General features: G+C 40.5%; 2 protein-coding genes across 7 annotated transcripts; one reads left to right on the top strand and one right to left on the bottom strand.

The window, feature by feature from the left end:
* Positions 1-57: 57 nt before the first annotated feature.
* LOC114136984 (copine-3-like) lies at positions 58-10,026 on the bottom strand. Of its 6 annotated transcripts, none has more exons than XM_028005438.1 (16): positions 9,886-10,026; positions 8,924-9,092; positions 8,641-8,820; positions 8,487-8,561; positions 8,285-8,356; positions 8,119-8,196; positions 7,946-8,035; positions 6,719-6,817; positions 6,554-6,637; positions 5,973-6,032; positions 5,752-5,885; positions 4,200-4,254; positions 2,988-3,039; positions 2,772-2,905; positions 1,684-1,917; positions 58-1,003 (listed from the first exon to the last, which is right to left on the bottom strand). In XM_028005438.1, the coding sequence occupies exons 2-16, from the start codon at positions 9,080-9,082 to the stop codon at positions 884-886; spliced, it is 1,626 nt and encodes a 541-aa protein (XP_027861239.1). In that variant the 5' UTR covers positions 9,083-9,092; positions 9,886-10,026; the 3' UTR covers positions 58-883. The 6 variants fall into 6 exon arrangements, with proteins under 6 accessions (XP_027861239.1, XP_027861243.1, XP_027861241.1 ...); XM_028005442.1 differs by having other exon boundaries at positions 8,924-9,112; positions 9,886-10,019; XM_028005440.1 differs by having other exon boundaries at positions 8,924-9,109; positions 9,886-10,002.
* A 483-nt stretch (positions 10,027-10,509) lies between these two features.
* On the top strand, positions 10,510-14,282 carry rmdn1 (regulator of microtubule dynamics 1). The gene is made up of 10 exons (XM_028005444.1): positions 10,510-10,721; positions 11,077-11,182; positions 11,325-11,409; positions 12,072-12,231; positions 12,388-12,477; positions 12,546-12,601; positions 13,138-13,225; positions 13,309-13,339; positions 13,459-13,592; positions 14,061-14,282. Exons 1-10 carry the CDS (start codon positions 10,584-10,586, stop codon positions 14,097-14,099), a joined length of 927 nt encoding a protein of 308 aa, XP_027861245.1. The 5' UTR covers positions 10,510-10,583; the 3' UTR covers positions 14,100-14,282.
* Positions 14,283-14,727: the final 445 nt, after the last annotated feature.

The raw sequence follows: 14,727 nt of genomic DNA, 5'->3' as shown, positions 1-14,727 counted from the left end.
GCACAAAAATGAAATATGAATGAAAAAAATTCACAAATACAGAAATTACCCAAAAAATAAATATGTATATCAACATTTATTTTCATCTTAAGTAGAATAACTCTGGCTTGAGTTAGCCTGTCTTCAAAGCTATTTAAGCCTGAAATAGTGCCTCAATGCTAAACATGTTGCAGCCAGCACAGACGTAGTGGCTACAGGAGATGCACATGAAAGTCATGTCGCAGCCTGTTCCATCTTCAAACCCCAATTCAATTAAGTTTCATAAGTCCTTCTTTTCATTTACTCCAAAATGGCAGAATACACAAAGATTCCTGTTTCACACTCACCGTCAGACTCCTTGCACTGGGACTTATTCTTATTTAAAGATACAGGGCTGGACAATATGGTGGAAAATGCATCCATCACAATATAAGGCTTTCATATCAGTCAATATGAATAATTATTGATTAGGTTGGGGTTTTTTTTTTGTTTTATCCAGTTTTCTCTAGAGTTGTTGTACTCATTTTCTCCTTTTACTCCACACTGCAGCCAAGAGGCCAAACCTGAAACTGCAGCTCTGCAAATTAATCCAGTTGTTGCTAGGTAACCAAAAGAGCAAGTTAGTTAATTGATGCCGCCCACTTTTAGTTGGCAACACACACATTAAAAACAATAAAAGAAATGTAAACAGATGCATTGAGGATGGAGGACAGGGTGTCTCAGTTATTGTAAATTCTTGCAGATTTCACAACACTTTGCTTACGTCATGAATAGATTTAAGGTCAGTCACAGAGGTAGGTGTTGTGCTTTTCTTTGTGCTTTTTCATGCTAAATGAAAAACTGGAGATGCAAGAAGGTGGTTCCCAGTCCCAAATGACATGTTGGGTGGCTTTGACCCTTCCCATTAGGACGGCTCAGGCACGCCTAAGACGTTCGGTGGTTTTAGCTTGTAAGCGTTGAAGAAGGACGACACTTGGTCAGGAAGCTCTGCCAGGACGCTCTGGGCAAGGGCCAAGCTGTTTCCCTGCAACAAAACAACGGCAGATTATCGATGGAGAATCGTCACAAACTGACCCGGGGAATCTAGAGTTTAGGTTTGCAAAGGTATTCATAAGCTTTGAACCTTTTCCACATTTTGTGGCAAAAATCATCTCAAAAGGTACACATGGATGGATTTTTAATGTGTGGAAGCTGTGGCTTTTCAGGCCTTCCTCAATGGCTCGTCATACCTTTGGCTAAAAATTATAAAGAAACAACACATTTTTAAAAATATAGATATAATAAAGAAGTTTTTCTGTTTTTGTTTTGTTTTGTTTTTTACCTCCAATAAGCAGTTGCATTGAATTTCTGCAAATAAATGACACTAAAAATACCAATAACACTTTCTTGGAAATCTTTGTTTTGACATCATTTTTCACAAATGTCAAAATCCAATATATGTGTCTCCTCTCTGTCTGCAAAGTTTTAATTTTATTTCCTTAAAAAAACAAACAAACAACAAACAACTAAATATTTAAATAAAATGTTTCTTTTAAAAGATATTTTCTGGATTGTAAATATTTATGATAAATTCTAAATTGTCCTTTTAAAAAGAAAAAAAATACATTTGTGGCTCTAAGCGACTTTTTTTGTTTTTTTTGGCTTGACTGAGGGCAAAAATGACTTTTTGGATCATGGATCTAAAGGTTCTGACTCGCTGCTTACGTGGAAATGTCTGAAAGGCACAAACTGGACAATGTCTCTGGCGGCTGCCTCCCCCGTGGGGGACAGCAGCAGTTTGTCGTCGCTGTCCAGGAACTCCATGGCGCCGAAGTCCGCGCCGCCCACGCCCACTATGATGATGGACATGGGCAGACGGGACGCCGCCACGATGGCGGCGCGTGTCTGGTCCATGTCTGTGATCACACCGTCTGTGAGGATGAGCAGCACAAAGTATTGCTGCGCATGGACAGAAATAAAGGGACAGGACAGAGATGAATAGATTTAAACTTATTAGAGATTTTTTTTCAGTTTCTACTCAACAGTTTACAGTTTTTTTGGGGGGGCTTTAATGAATACTTGGGGAGGAAAAAAAATACTTGGCTTGTGAGGAATCAGAAAATCCATGAATCAGAGACAAATGTGACATATTTTTGCTGCATTTTAAACAGCCAGTATGATGTAAAATCGACTTTTTTGAACTTTACATCATTTTATTACGTTATTCCGTCATCAAAAACATTCCTGGAGTGTTGCCTTGATTCATTCAGTCATGTTTGAAGAATCCTTTAATCTCCCGTGGCAACCGTTCAGCTGTGGAATACGCCTGGTGGAACCTAGCCCCGCCTTTGATGACAAAGCTCCTCCTCTGAGCAAAGTTTCCAGGCTACCAAGCTTCCACATTACACAGCAATCCTGTCCCACTCAACTCCTTCAGACTAGCCAGCAACAATTAGCAAACACCTGGTGGAACTGCGCATCTGCTGAACTCATTATACGAGCGACTTCTCAGTGCCAAGCTGGTAAAAATGTTGGTAAAGTGTTAATAGAGGAGCCATGATGTAAAGACTTCCTGAAGGTGAAGCTTCAGAAAGAGCAGGAGTTTTTAAAGAGACAACGACCCAATTTCAACGAGTTAAGATACAAGGTAAAATTTATTTTAAGTCATATTTGATATATATAGCTTTTTTTTTTAACAACTGACGTTACCACAGTTACTTGATTGTGCTATAAAAGGGAATGACATGCCTGGAAAACACATAACCATTGATACTTTAAAGGTGCCCCTTTAAAGTATCAAAATGGTTGCCTACCGACGCGGCGTTCTGCTGGAGAGCTTGTCTGGCGAAGCAGGCCACGTGGTTGATGATTGGAGAGAAGTTGGTTGGACCCCACAGCTTCACCTGAGGCAGACACTGCCGGTAGGCTTGCACCACTCCCTCTATCCCTGCAGCACACACACACACACACACACACATCTCAGGGTAAAAGCCAGCACAGCTGCGACCGAAACTCGACGAAAGGTTTACCTGCACAGAAGGGATTTGCTGGATTGAAGTTGATGGGAAACTCGTGAGAAACCTGTCGGCACGAGTCGGCAGAAGATTAGAAACGACATGACACAGTTGTCTCTGTCGCACAGACACATGAAGAAAGAATGGAGATCAAGGGTGTCCAAAGTGAGTCAAGATTACATTTTGACTTCTTATTTTTAATCGGGGGGAAAATTATTACAGACAAATGAAAATCTTATGTTGGCTCTAGCAGAAAGTACTTGAAAAACAGTTTTTTTTTAAAATTAGATCTCCATAAAAAGTAGATGTGGGTGCTTTTAATGACTTTATTAAACTTGACTATGTACTTTTCAATAAAAGTGACTCAAGTCTTCTTTTCACTAATAAGAATTGAAAACAAGAAAGTTCTATTATTTTCAGTCGAGATCTTTAAAAAAAAATCACTTTTCTTGTTTGATATTTTGGATCTACAACAGTTTACACATCCCTTTCCAACACCAAAAGATCGACTGCTTTACTCGTGTAATGAAATTGTTGCAGCTAAGTTTATCTTTGTGCAGATAAAATAAATAAATCCTTTTTCTGCCTTATGTTTTTGGTCTGCGAGTCCTTGTGACTTGATGGTTTTGGCTCAAGAAGTTTGGACACCCCTGATATTGACTATGTTTAGCAAGAAAAGAGCTCTGATGGCTTCATAAACAAAGCTAATGTAAATACTCAAGATTGTTAAATTCATCCATCCATCCATTTTCTGTTCACCCTTGTCCCTAATGGGGTCGGGAGGGTTGCTGGTGCCCATCTCCAGCTACGTTCCGGGTGAGAGGCGGGGTACACCCCGGACAGGTCGCCAGTCTGTCGCAGGGCAACACAGAGACATACAGGACAAACAACCATGCACACACACACACTCACACCTAGGGAGAATTTAGAGAAACCAATTGACCTGACAGTCATGTTTTTGGACTGTGGGAGGAAGCCGGAGTACCCGGAGAGAACCCACGCATGCACAGGGAGAACATGCAAACTCCATGCAGAAAGACCCCGGCCGGGAATCGAACCCAGGACCTTCTTGCTGCAAGGCAACAGTGCTACCAACTGCGCCACTGTGCAGCCCGATTGTTAAATTGAGATAAAATATTCTGCTACATCTGGAAAGCAGTTTTATTTAATAAAACATGAAGTATTTTTGAAAGACTCTCAGGTTTAATAGTGTTTGGTTTTTTTTACCTGCCATGATGGAGGGATCTCGGCTCCAAATCCAAACACTGGAAACATCTTTGTACTAAACATAAAGAAAGTCACAGTTAACATTCATCCAGTCAAATCTAGTCCTGTGGAGAGGCAGCAAAGTCGTTTATCCACATGACACACTGCTGCACGGAATGGTTTTTACATTCTGTCATGTTAAAACCACATGCTTTAATGTGTTTTATTGAGATTTTGTGCCATGGATTATCACAAAGTGGTTCACAGTTGTGCAATATCTGCATGGTTTTCTGCAATATATTGTTTTCTTCCTAATATATTGGCCTAAAAGTCCTTTTTTTTTTTTTTTTTTAACCAAAAGTGATTTTTTTTCCTCCTATAAAGTCTTTTGAAAAGATAGAGGAGGTGATTTTTTTTTTTATGTGTTAATTTTCACTTTTGGAAAAAAATGACTTGGGGAATGTCTCTGCCAGCTTTGTAGATCTAATATTTTTATATATTTCTTTTTTTTTTACCCATGGTTCTTTGCAAATTTGGCTTAAACTCAGTCTGAAGGGATGTAGAGTCTGTGAACACAAGTTTCCAGGTTTTCCCACAGATTCTCAATTTCAATTAAGTCTGGACTTTGACTAGGTCATTCTAAGCTGTGGTCTAAACCAGGGGTTCCCAAACCTATACATATCGAGTCCTTCCTCCCAAACAGCATTAGCTTCTGACCATGAACTCCCTTAGCAAACCTACAGACAATGCTACAAAATATGTAAGCAAAATAAAGATATTAACTTTTAGAATGTTTCCCCTTCCCTCTCACTTTTATTCACTATTCAATAATTATTAACTGCTGTGTTGTACATTCAGATTTTAGTCAGTCATGAGTCCTCAGGGTTTTATGCAGCAGTGTCCTTCACAGTAGAGCTGCTGGACAGTTTTGTTCTGGACAGACGCTCGTCCATTTTGCGCTCGCTACACTAGCTAGAGGAGCAGAGCAGCTTGATCAAAAACGTGAGCGTGGCAAATAACCTTTCGAGAACTTATTTCAACTTATATTTTATGACAATCATTGAAAAAGAGATACGATTTTGTGATTTAAAAAGACACAACAACTAAAAATATATCGCCAAAAAATTCATTAGATTCCATTTTTTGCCTTTTTGTTTCTCTCATCTTTCCTCCGGCGTTCTGAGGGCCCCTAGCGCCACCTGGTGGACCCTCAATTTGTTCCAATTTGATGTCAGATTGTCCAGGCCACCTTCTTCCACATCCCTGCGTCTCTACACGGCTTGTAGCAAACTGCAAACGGCACTTCTTACCTTTCTTGTAAAAGTCTGTGTCCTTTATTTTACATACAATAAAATACATTTAACTTTGTCGTCGTGTGACAAAATGTGAAAAAGTTGAGGGTATATGAATACTTTTGCAACAAACTCTTTGGCATATAAAGCTATAGTGTGTAAACTGTAAACTTCTTCCACACACTGTGATTTTGTCTACACTGATCTTTGCTCCTTTTCAAGCTTGGTAAGAAAACAAGTTTATTAACAATGGTTACAATAAAGGATGATTTGTAGTTTACCTGTTGTAGTCTATGACGACGTTACCTACGGCCCAGATGGCCTGCAGGTATTCGTTGTAGCCGTCAGGGCTGATATAGTGAAGGGACTGAGGGGACATGGGGTCGCCGTTAGAGCCTGTAAAGTCAATGGCAATCTGGGCCAGAGACAGAGAGAGAGAGAGAACGCAAAAATAAAAGAGGATTCTACAAGACCAGACCAAGTAGTTCATGCCTAAACTCACCGTAAAGTTGATCTGACATCCTCCCATCACATAATCCAGGAAGCTATATTCCTTCTCTACCTGAAAGACGTGACGTTACATTAACCGTATCCACAAAAACGAGACGTATGGGGGGGGGGGGGGGGGGGGGGGGAAACCAGCATGGTAAGATTTGTAAAATGTACATCAACAAGAGTAACTGGGAGTCGTCTGAAATTCAACGCTCAGACTCTTAAGACCCATTCAGACCAGATCACAGTTCTGTACGTTTTTATCAATCTCTACGAGTGATTCAAATGAGACTGGATTATGGAAGGTTTTGGGAAAACTTTGTGTGGCTATTCTGGAAGCCACCAAATAAGTTCCCTACTACTAAACCACAGTGACGATACAAATAATCTACCATCAGATGGTGCAAAACACTTCAGCATCACATTTTATGGAATTTTTTTTTTAGCAAGGCACCGATGTGAAAATTTGGGTTAATATCAATGTCTGATATTTATATCGGACATATTTTAGATTTCACCTCCCTTTTGACATATTCACCTATATTTTCTGTAGATTATATATGTTTTTTGGGGGTTTTTTTCCATTGTTACCTGGCAGCGTTTTATGCAAATGATCCCAGAGTTTTTATATTTTTTGCTTCTCAACTTTCTGGAGTTAACGCATTCAAATTCCGCCTGAAGACGGAAAGAGACGACATATTAATCTTTGTAAACCATAAATAGTCCCAAAAATAAAACGCCTCGAAAACGTCTTACAGGTGACAGGTGTGTTCCTGCTAGCATCTCTGCTAGCGAGGCTCTAAAGCTCCCAATGAGGTCGTGCGAGCCGTTCACGTGGTGGTCGTAGCAATCCACCTAAGGAGAAGAAGAAGAAGGCTTTCCTCAAATATTAAGTCATATTAAGTTTCGGTGTTATGCACGCTTCATCATATTATAAGTAGCAGCGTTACCTCAGATGAGTTCAAATGAAAAAAGAAAAAGGGAAAAAGCCCACCTTCACACCGTCATCCACGAATCATGCATATGCTTGTTCAGCTGGGTGTCAAACACTGCCTCTTTACAGGTTTGGTAGCGTTACACAACAAAAAAAAAAGAAAAGAAAGTGCAATACAGCATGAATTAGTAGCATGTGAGAGAAACCAGTCCATAAAAATAGCAGACATATTTTTGTTCAGAGCTTTAGGTCATTAAATTAAGAAAACATATGAGTTCATGTTAATATGGAGCATATTCAAACAACAGGCACGTATAGTCAAGATGGAAAGCAAGCACACCTGCTTTTAAATCCTAATATCTTACATATTTTTCAACAAAAATACATAGTAAATAAGCATTTCTTTATACAATGTTGTTCATCAGAGGCTGTGAAGATTGAATAAAAACCATAAAGACTATAAGTCCATCTTCTGTGCTGGTGTGACGATCCGACACTGAAAACTTGACAAATACAACCTTTACTCTGAAGATATTTGTCATGTGGAGGGAAATATGTTGAGAAATAATTAGCAAAACTGCTTGTGTCACAATAAATGAATTATAAAATATTATTATAAAATATGCTCCTGGTCGTACACCTTTCACCACGTTTGGTCTATTTGGAAGGTGCTCTTGTTGAGCAGGCATTGGCATTTATACAATGAGTGTTTAGTTTTGGGAAAATACGGAACCGACGTTCACGTCAAAATGTAGATGCCACATCGTTTGCCCAGCTCGCGCGAGCTCAACGCTGACAGTGCTAACATACATTTGTTGGCGTAGCGTTTTGCTAACTCAATACATAAACTCAAATTGAAGTTTACATTTTTTTTAATATATAAATTCCTAGTGTTATAGATTGAAAACTACAAAATTATAAAATTATATTAATTGTAAACATCTATACCAAAGGTGTCAAAAAGTGTTGATGTTAGTGTAAAACATTAGAGATAACTTAGCAGTTTACTTACTTTTGCTATCATGGTCAAATGTAAGAGAAAATACTACCTTTATTAGTTTTTCCACATCTCCCCCACAGAGGGCTCGCAACGAAACACGGAAAGGTCTCCATACCGGGTTCAGGTTGTTGTGAACAACCTGCACAAACAAGAACAAACGCACCCAAAGTGAGCAACGGCATCCGTCCCGCGGGTGCATGAGATCCCAATAAATATGTTTACCTCTGTCCTGTGAGCCAGCTGCCACCCTGTTTCTGTCTGCTTGTAGAATTCCAAGAAAGGGTCGGACCACCAGAGAAACTGAACAACATTAGAGCCATTTGATCACGTACAGGACAAAATATGACGGCTCGAGTAATACGAAACTCCAAAACAAAAACATTTGTACCTTTTTGCCAAGCCTTCTCGCTGACACTTCAAAGTTTGCCACTCTTGTGTCCGTTATTTCTTCAGCACATATCTATAATTCAGTTGACACAGGGGTACAAGCTTATTTGTAATCTGACTTACTGTTTTGGCCACATCCCAGTACAGTGAAGTATATTATAAAGGATGTTTTAGATTGTTGGATGAGCACTGGGTCCGCGTACAGTAATAGTCCCGTGGCCTGCAGGTCTCCTGTCCTTCAGCAGCAACTGTCGGGTCATCTGCCTGTTGGAAACTATCTGGATGCAAATCACAAAAACAACTCGGTTGAAAAAGTAAAAGAAACTGAAAAATGTTTCACACATAATTATAACTCACCTGACCAAGTGTGCATTCGAGTTCCCCCAAGAAATCATCATCACTCAAGTCGTACGTACTATTGTCGATGTCATACACGCAAAACTTCAGCTTCTGCACCATCTCAAAGTAGTAGTCAATGACAAACCTCCTGGCAAACTTTGGGTTTAGGCAGTTCAGGATCATCTCTGTGCGCCCAAACTGATGGAGAAAGATTAATCACGCCGCGTCGCGTTGCTCAGGATGAATTTGTCATGAGAATGTGGATGACTTCTACAATCTCCCACCATGACCCGACACAGACCTCGTACCAGTGGGAGCCAGAAGTGCTGATGTAAAGGGCGCACAGGGGGTCCGACTTTGAGAAGACGTCCATGTCCATCAGGTTTTCACACCAAATGGTCAGCTCCACCTTGGTGGCCAGGTGAGTGGCCCCGGGAGCCGAGGCAGCTGCTGAGGCCATTCCACCTGGACTAGTTGGGAAGACAATCTGCTGTTAAAACAAACAAACAAGGAGGATTCCATTTTTTAAAGGATTTTATTTATTCATTTTGCTCTAGTGGGCTTTATTTGATAGTGAATTGATGGGAAGTTGGTTTATGAGAGCGACATGTGTCACTGGACTCGAACCAGTGACGGACTGAGGTCTCCCACATGTGTCGCTGCTCTACGCACCACGCTCAAAAAAAACTTAGGTTGCTTAACTGATGGTTGATTGCAAGTGTACACCATATATTTTCAATTTAAAAAAAATGAAAACCATGTATTTTCTTCTTTTCTTCGCATAATTATGCACTACCTTTGTTGTAAAACATAAAAATTCCTCAAAATACACTTAAATATATCATTTTACTGCGAATTACATGCAAAGTCTACATGGTTGGGAAACTCGTTGCACAATAGTGTTGCCGAAACTTATTTTCCTCAGTGACAGTACTACACGACCGTACAGATGAATGCAAACAACAACAACAACAACACTATATTTACTCTAAAAACATAAAGAATGGACATCATTGACACATCAACCAGGAAAGTGACTTTGTTTAAGAGTTTGAACTTGGGTACAAACAGTTCCTGTCTATGTAAAGGTTTCATCAAACTGCAACATCATTCATACAGACTTTCTAAACACTACCATCGCTTGTGAACGTCATATTTAGCTGCTGTACTGACACACTGCCGTACCTCGGGAGGGGTGTGGCGACCAAGCAAAACACGTTACAATCACTTGCAGTATCTACTCCTTAGTACATGGAAACTTACATTGATTTGCCCGTTCAGCACCTGATATAATAGCTCTTGATCCAACAATTTATTTCTGCTTCTGGCCGAGTAATGAAAACGAAGGTTTATCTGACAGCAACAGCTGGGCGAGTCGGTGTGGGTGGAGTCAACTGCTGATCTTTACTCTGATTGGTCAACTTATAACCACATTAACCCTATCGAACCCGATGACTGTGAACAATTAGGAACGGTGGGCATTTTAAAACAGCGTCGTAGTGAAACTACGGTAAGATTTTTTTTTTTTTTTTTTTTGGACGAAAAAAAATATTTCAGTTCAGTCGTTTTAATAACAACCCGGAACTCTTAAGGCGTTTGCTTGTTTCTCATCGGTAGCAGAGGGACGAGCACAGGCTGTAGCCAACGGGGTGCATTCAAGAGTGGCAACACTTTGTTTAGTTGTAATTTAACACAAAACGTCTTACCTGCTGCCGTATTTAAATTGAACAACAGTAAGTAATTCACGTGAAGTTGTACTTAGACATATATTCAGTGAAACTAAGGTTGTTATACTTAACAACCCGAGTTAGTTTTAGGGATATTTGTGTTTTTTAAAACCAATTAACAACGTCGAGAAAGCCTTTGTGCTCTTGAATGTTCACCGTTTGTCTCTGCTGGCTGCTGCCTGCGATGACATTAAGCCGTGTAGTTCCTGCTCGTTGGACATTTGGATCTGACAGATGATGGCTGGCAGGGTTTTAACGCGGTTTGTGAACAGGAGTTTGCTGGAAGTTGCAGTCGGCGCTAAAGGCGAAAGGATCAGGGGGTCGAACCGCTTTTTCCGGACAAGTGCCAGCTGGATAGTCGGTGCTCTTGGTGTAAATACTTTATGCTTTGTTTCTGACTGCTCAGCTGGCAACCTCTCGTTAGTAATAGAGAGGTTGCCAGTCATTCTCACGGGGCTGATGTAAAGTGATGGATGCTGAAAGTAGATCAAAGTTCACCAGGGCTCTTTAATCGTGTTTGGCATCTAATAAGTTCAGGAAGCAATAACAAGACGTTCAGAAGTGCATGACAAAACTTAATTTTCAAGAGAAAACCAAACTTTATTTTCCAGTGAACGCATATAAAAATAGGGTGTTACTTTAGATCGGCTAGGATACCAACCAATAAAACACAAAGTGCAACATTTTGTCCTTACCTTTGTTTTTCCTGACCTGTTCTTGACCACAGAGTGGAAGAGCAGCATTCCTGCTGGGGCTCCCTGTACTGTCTGGTCTAAGTTACCAAGCTCTCCGTAAGCTGCAGAGTTCAGCCGTGGTCTGCGCTTTAAATAAAGGTAAATAGTCACACAGGGTTGGATGTGGTGGGGGTGGAGAGAAATAGAAAAAAAATGGAAGTGATTTTGGAGTTAAATAGACTCAGTACCTTTCAGATGCACCTCCACTGACAGCAGGGTGTCATGTTTTGTGTCTGGGCAGATGAGGTCCTGGAGCAGGCGGACTACCTGTACAGCTGCGCAGACACAGAGAAGCTCTACCAGCTGCTGCTGCAGTACAAGGACAGGTGAGCCTGACCTGCAGCCACTCATTTTCAGGCAAATTTCAATAAACAAGACTAAACTGAAAGATTGATTTTGATTTTATTTTTGGTGATTCAATACAAGATGTTTATAATATCCAAATATTACAGCTAGTTAAGATCCAAAATTCAGGAGTTTTTCCAGCAAGTGTGAATACTACACAGAAATATTATGGCCTACATATTTCCTGGGGAAGACTGCTTGCCAATTTGACGGACAAAAAAAAAAAAAAGGCTAAGCCATATGCTTGGTCTTTGCTGTATGAAAACAAATCAGAAAGTTCAGTAGAAAAAAAAAAGTGCTACAGGAAAAGCTTAACAAGAAAGGGATACCTGCAAACTTGAGAAGAGCCACCTCACTCTGACGTATCCAGGAAACATCGGCCGTTTTCCTTGGATACAAGTCCGTCCTGAACCAAACAACGTCAGAAGGAATCTGGTTTTAATCCTGCGAAGAATTTATTGTTCTACAAGTAAAGTTTGACAATAAGGTCACCCTTTTGTTGGAGTGGTTTTGTCAATCCAGCACCAGAGGGGGGCGCCGTATCAAATCATCTTAGCACATGGGTGGACCAAAAGTTGGGATTTTTTTTTCCTGGTCAGTGTGGGGGGGGGGATCGTCACGCAGGTTGTGTGCTTCCATGCAGCGAGGATGCAGAGTTCCTGTGGAGGCTGGCCCGGGCGTCTCGGGATCTGTCCCTCCTGCCCGACACAGACGCCGGCAGGAAGAAGCAGCTGACGTTTGAGGCCTTTGAATATGCAAAGCGGGCTCTGGAGAGAGACGACAAATGTTTTGCTGCACACAAAGTAAGTCTGTTGTTTCGCCGCAAGAAGAGGAACTGATGCAACAATGAGGCCCATTATGTTTTTTTAAAGAAAAATATCGTTCGGCGGTGTATTCCCAGTATGAAATATGCTCGTTTTTTTGTTTTGTGTCTTTCCCCTTCCCTTCCCTTTACTCAGTGGTACGCCATTTGCCTCAGCGACACCGGGGAATTTGAGGGAGTCAAGGTTAAAATAGGAAATTCATACATCATCCGGGAGCATCTGGAGGTGAGAGCATCTGGGTCACCGTCTTAAAACAAAAGCCATACATTTATTAATTTTCTTCTTCCTCCCAGAGGTCTATTGAGCTCAACCCTAAAGATGCCACATCCTTACACATTCTAGGTTACTGGTGAGTCTTTTTTTCTTCTTCCTCTTCTTCTTCTCTTACCCCAATCATTGCAGTCAAACTTAAATGGAAGTGGACACAGCCTAGGAGGATTTTAGCATTAATTAACTACGTCTTAATTTATAATGTGTTAGGTTTTTATGATTTAAAGCACTTTGAACTCGTTACTGAAGTGTGTTCTACAAATTCCACCACCATTCTTGAAATGAAATTTAATGAGGCTTATGTAAAAGTATATCTTCAACTGTCAAAGAGTTCTCAAAGACGCTTTACAAAGTTCACGTGATGATGGCAAGCTACTGGTTTGTGGCTAGCAGTGCCTTTTTGCACCTTTCTATTCTCCTTTATTGTGTTCAAGTTTGAGACTTCAAAGTATGAAACACCAGAAATTGACGATGATTCAGTTGTACACAGTGCCAGTTCACATGTCTTGAAGGCTTCATCAGATCCGGAAGCAGACCATGTTGCTGAAGTATTTCAATCCAGGTAGAGGTGATGCTCTAGTGAAATCTCATCCAGGACGATTTCTTCTTCCTTAGGTGTTTTGCTTTTGCCGAGTTGCCGTGGTATCAGCGCAAAGTGGCCGCTGTGATTTTCTCAACACCGCCTACATCTACGTTTGAGGAGGTTGGACACTTTTCTAAGTTTGAGCCCTAATCAGTCACTGATCTTTGATCTCTATGAATGCAAGTTTTACTTGTGTTTTTCAGGCTTTGGAGTTCTTCCTAAAGGCCGAGAAAGGTACAACAGCTTGTACTCTAATCATTGAACAGCTCCTGCTGCCTTATCTGAGATCAATAATAATAATTTTGAAACAATCTAAGCTTAAGCATGTCTCCTGTAATCGTTGCTTTGTACAGTCGACCCAAACTTCTACAGTAAAAACCTCCTGATGTTGGGAAAGACCTACATGGCCATGGAAGACAAGGAGAAAGCGCTTCACTGGCTAACCAGAGCTAAAGAGTATCCCATTCACACACTGGAAGACAAAGAGGTATAAACACACATAGCTGTTGTAGTATCTTGTAAAAGTATTCACACTCCTTGAATGTTTAAAACCTAAACCCAAAGGAGAATCTGTAGCAAGAGTAAAAAATTCCTCTTCACAGGTATTCTTTGTCCGATCTGTAATTAGGAATAAAACATGGTCCTACAGAGTGTTAACCCACGGGGCGCTGAATACATTTGCAAACCACAGTTGTCAAGAGTTACTTGAGAACTTTGGTTTGCAACATTGTGTTTTGGTTTAACAAAATGCTAAACCACGTCTCCTTTCCCTTCCTCTTCAGTTTTCTACAGCATTGTGTTCGTTTGTTGCATGAACTCCCACGTTATGTCAAAGTGTGTGGGTTTAACTCGACAAAGGTCAAGGGACATGAACACGCGAGGCGTTGCACAACTGGTTCGTACTGCATGTGGCCATTGTGATCGCGTAAACAAACCAGCATGTGTTCCTCTTTAGGTCCACAAAGAGGCAGTGGAGCTCCTGAATCAGCTTTGATGACCTTCTGTCCACCTCTGCTCTGCGTGCCACAGGCGGCCTTTGGACTCGAACTGAGACAACGAATGAAGAATCCCAATAGGATCTATTGGTACATTAGTTGCTTCACTGGGACTCAAAGCAATAAAGACAAAAAACAAACATAGATCCAGCTTGAATTTTCTATGTGCAGCCGCTTCCTCACGAGAAATGGGGCATTACAGCACAATTAGAAACCTAATTCTGTTAAGATTTTACGTTTACTTTTACAATGTTTTCAAAAGTGTTTTATTTTCATCTTCTAAAATGTCTACCAGTTGTGTCTGACGTGATTCATTAACAATAAAACTATGCCATTCGTCCATCTGTTTGCTGCACACTGCTGGTGAAACACGAGTACTACACTTTCCTCATTCTTTCAAGACGGAGTCATCTGCTTTGGAAATATTTCCCCAGATGATCAAAGTTAGGAAATTAAAGAGCATTGACAATATAACTCCATTGAAGATTTTAACAAAAGGCTAGCTAATGGAGCTGATAGCCTGACTAATTAAAGCTTGACTTGCTTCTCAGTCTAAAATGAATTAAATAAAATGTAACAGTTTTTAACAGAACTACTGCTTTTCTTTCTGAAATGCACTCAAACGTT

The sequence above is a fragment of the Xiphophorus couchianus genome, chromosome 21 (genome assembly GCF_001444195.1).
Source record: "Xiphophorus couchianus chromosome 21, X_couchianus-1.0, whole genome shotgun sequence".
Taxonomy (NCBI): domain Eukaryota; kingdom Metazoa; phylum Chordata; class Actinopteri; order Cyprinodontiformes; family Poeciliidae; genus Xiphophorus; species Xiphophorus couchianus.
The sequence above is the reverse complement of the archived record's forward strand: the minus strand, read 5'-3'. Positions and strand labels throughout refer to the sequence as shown.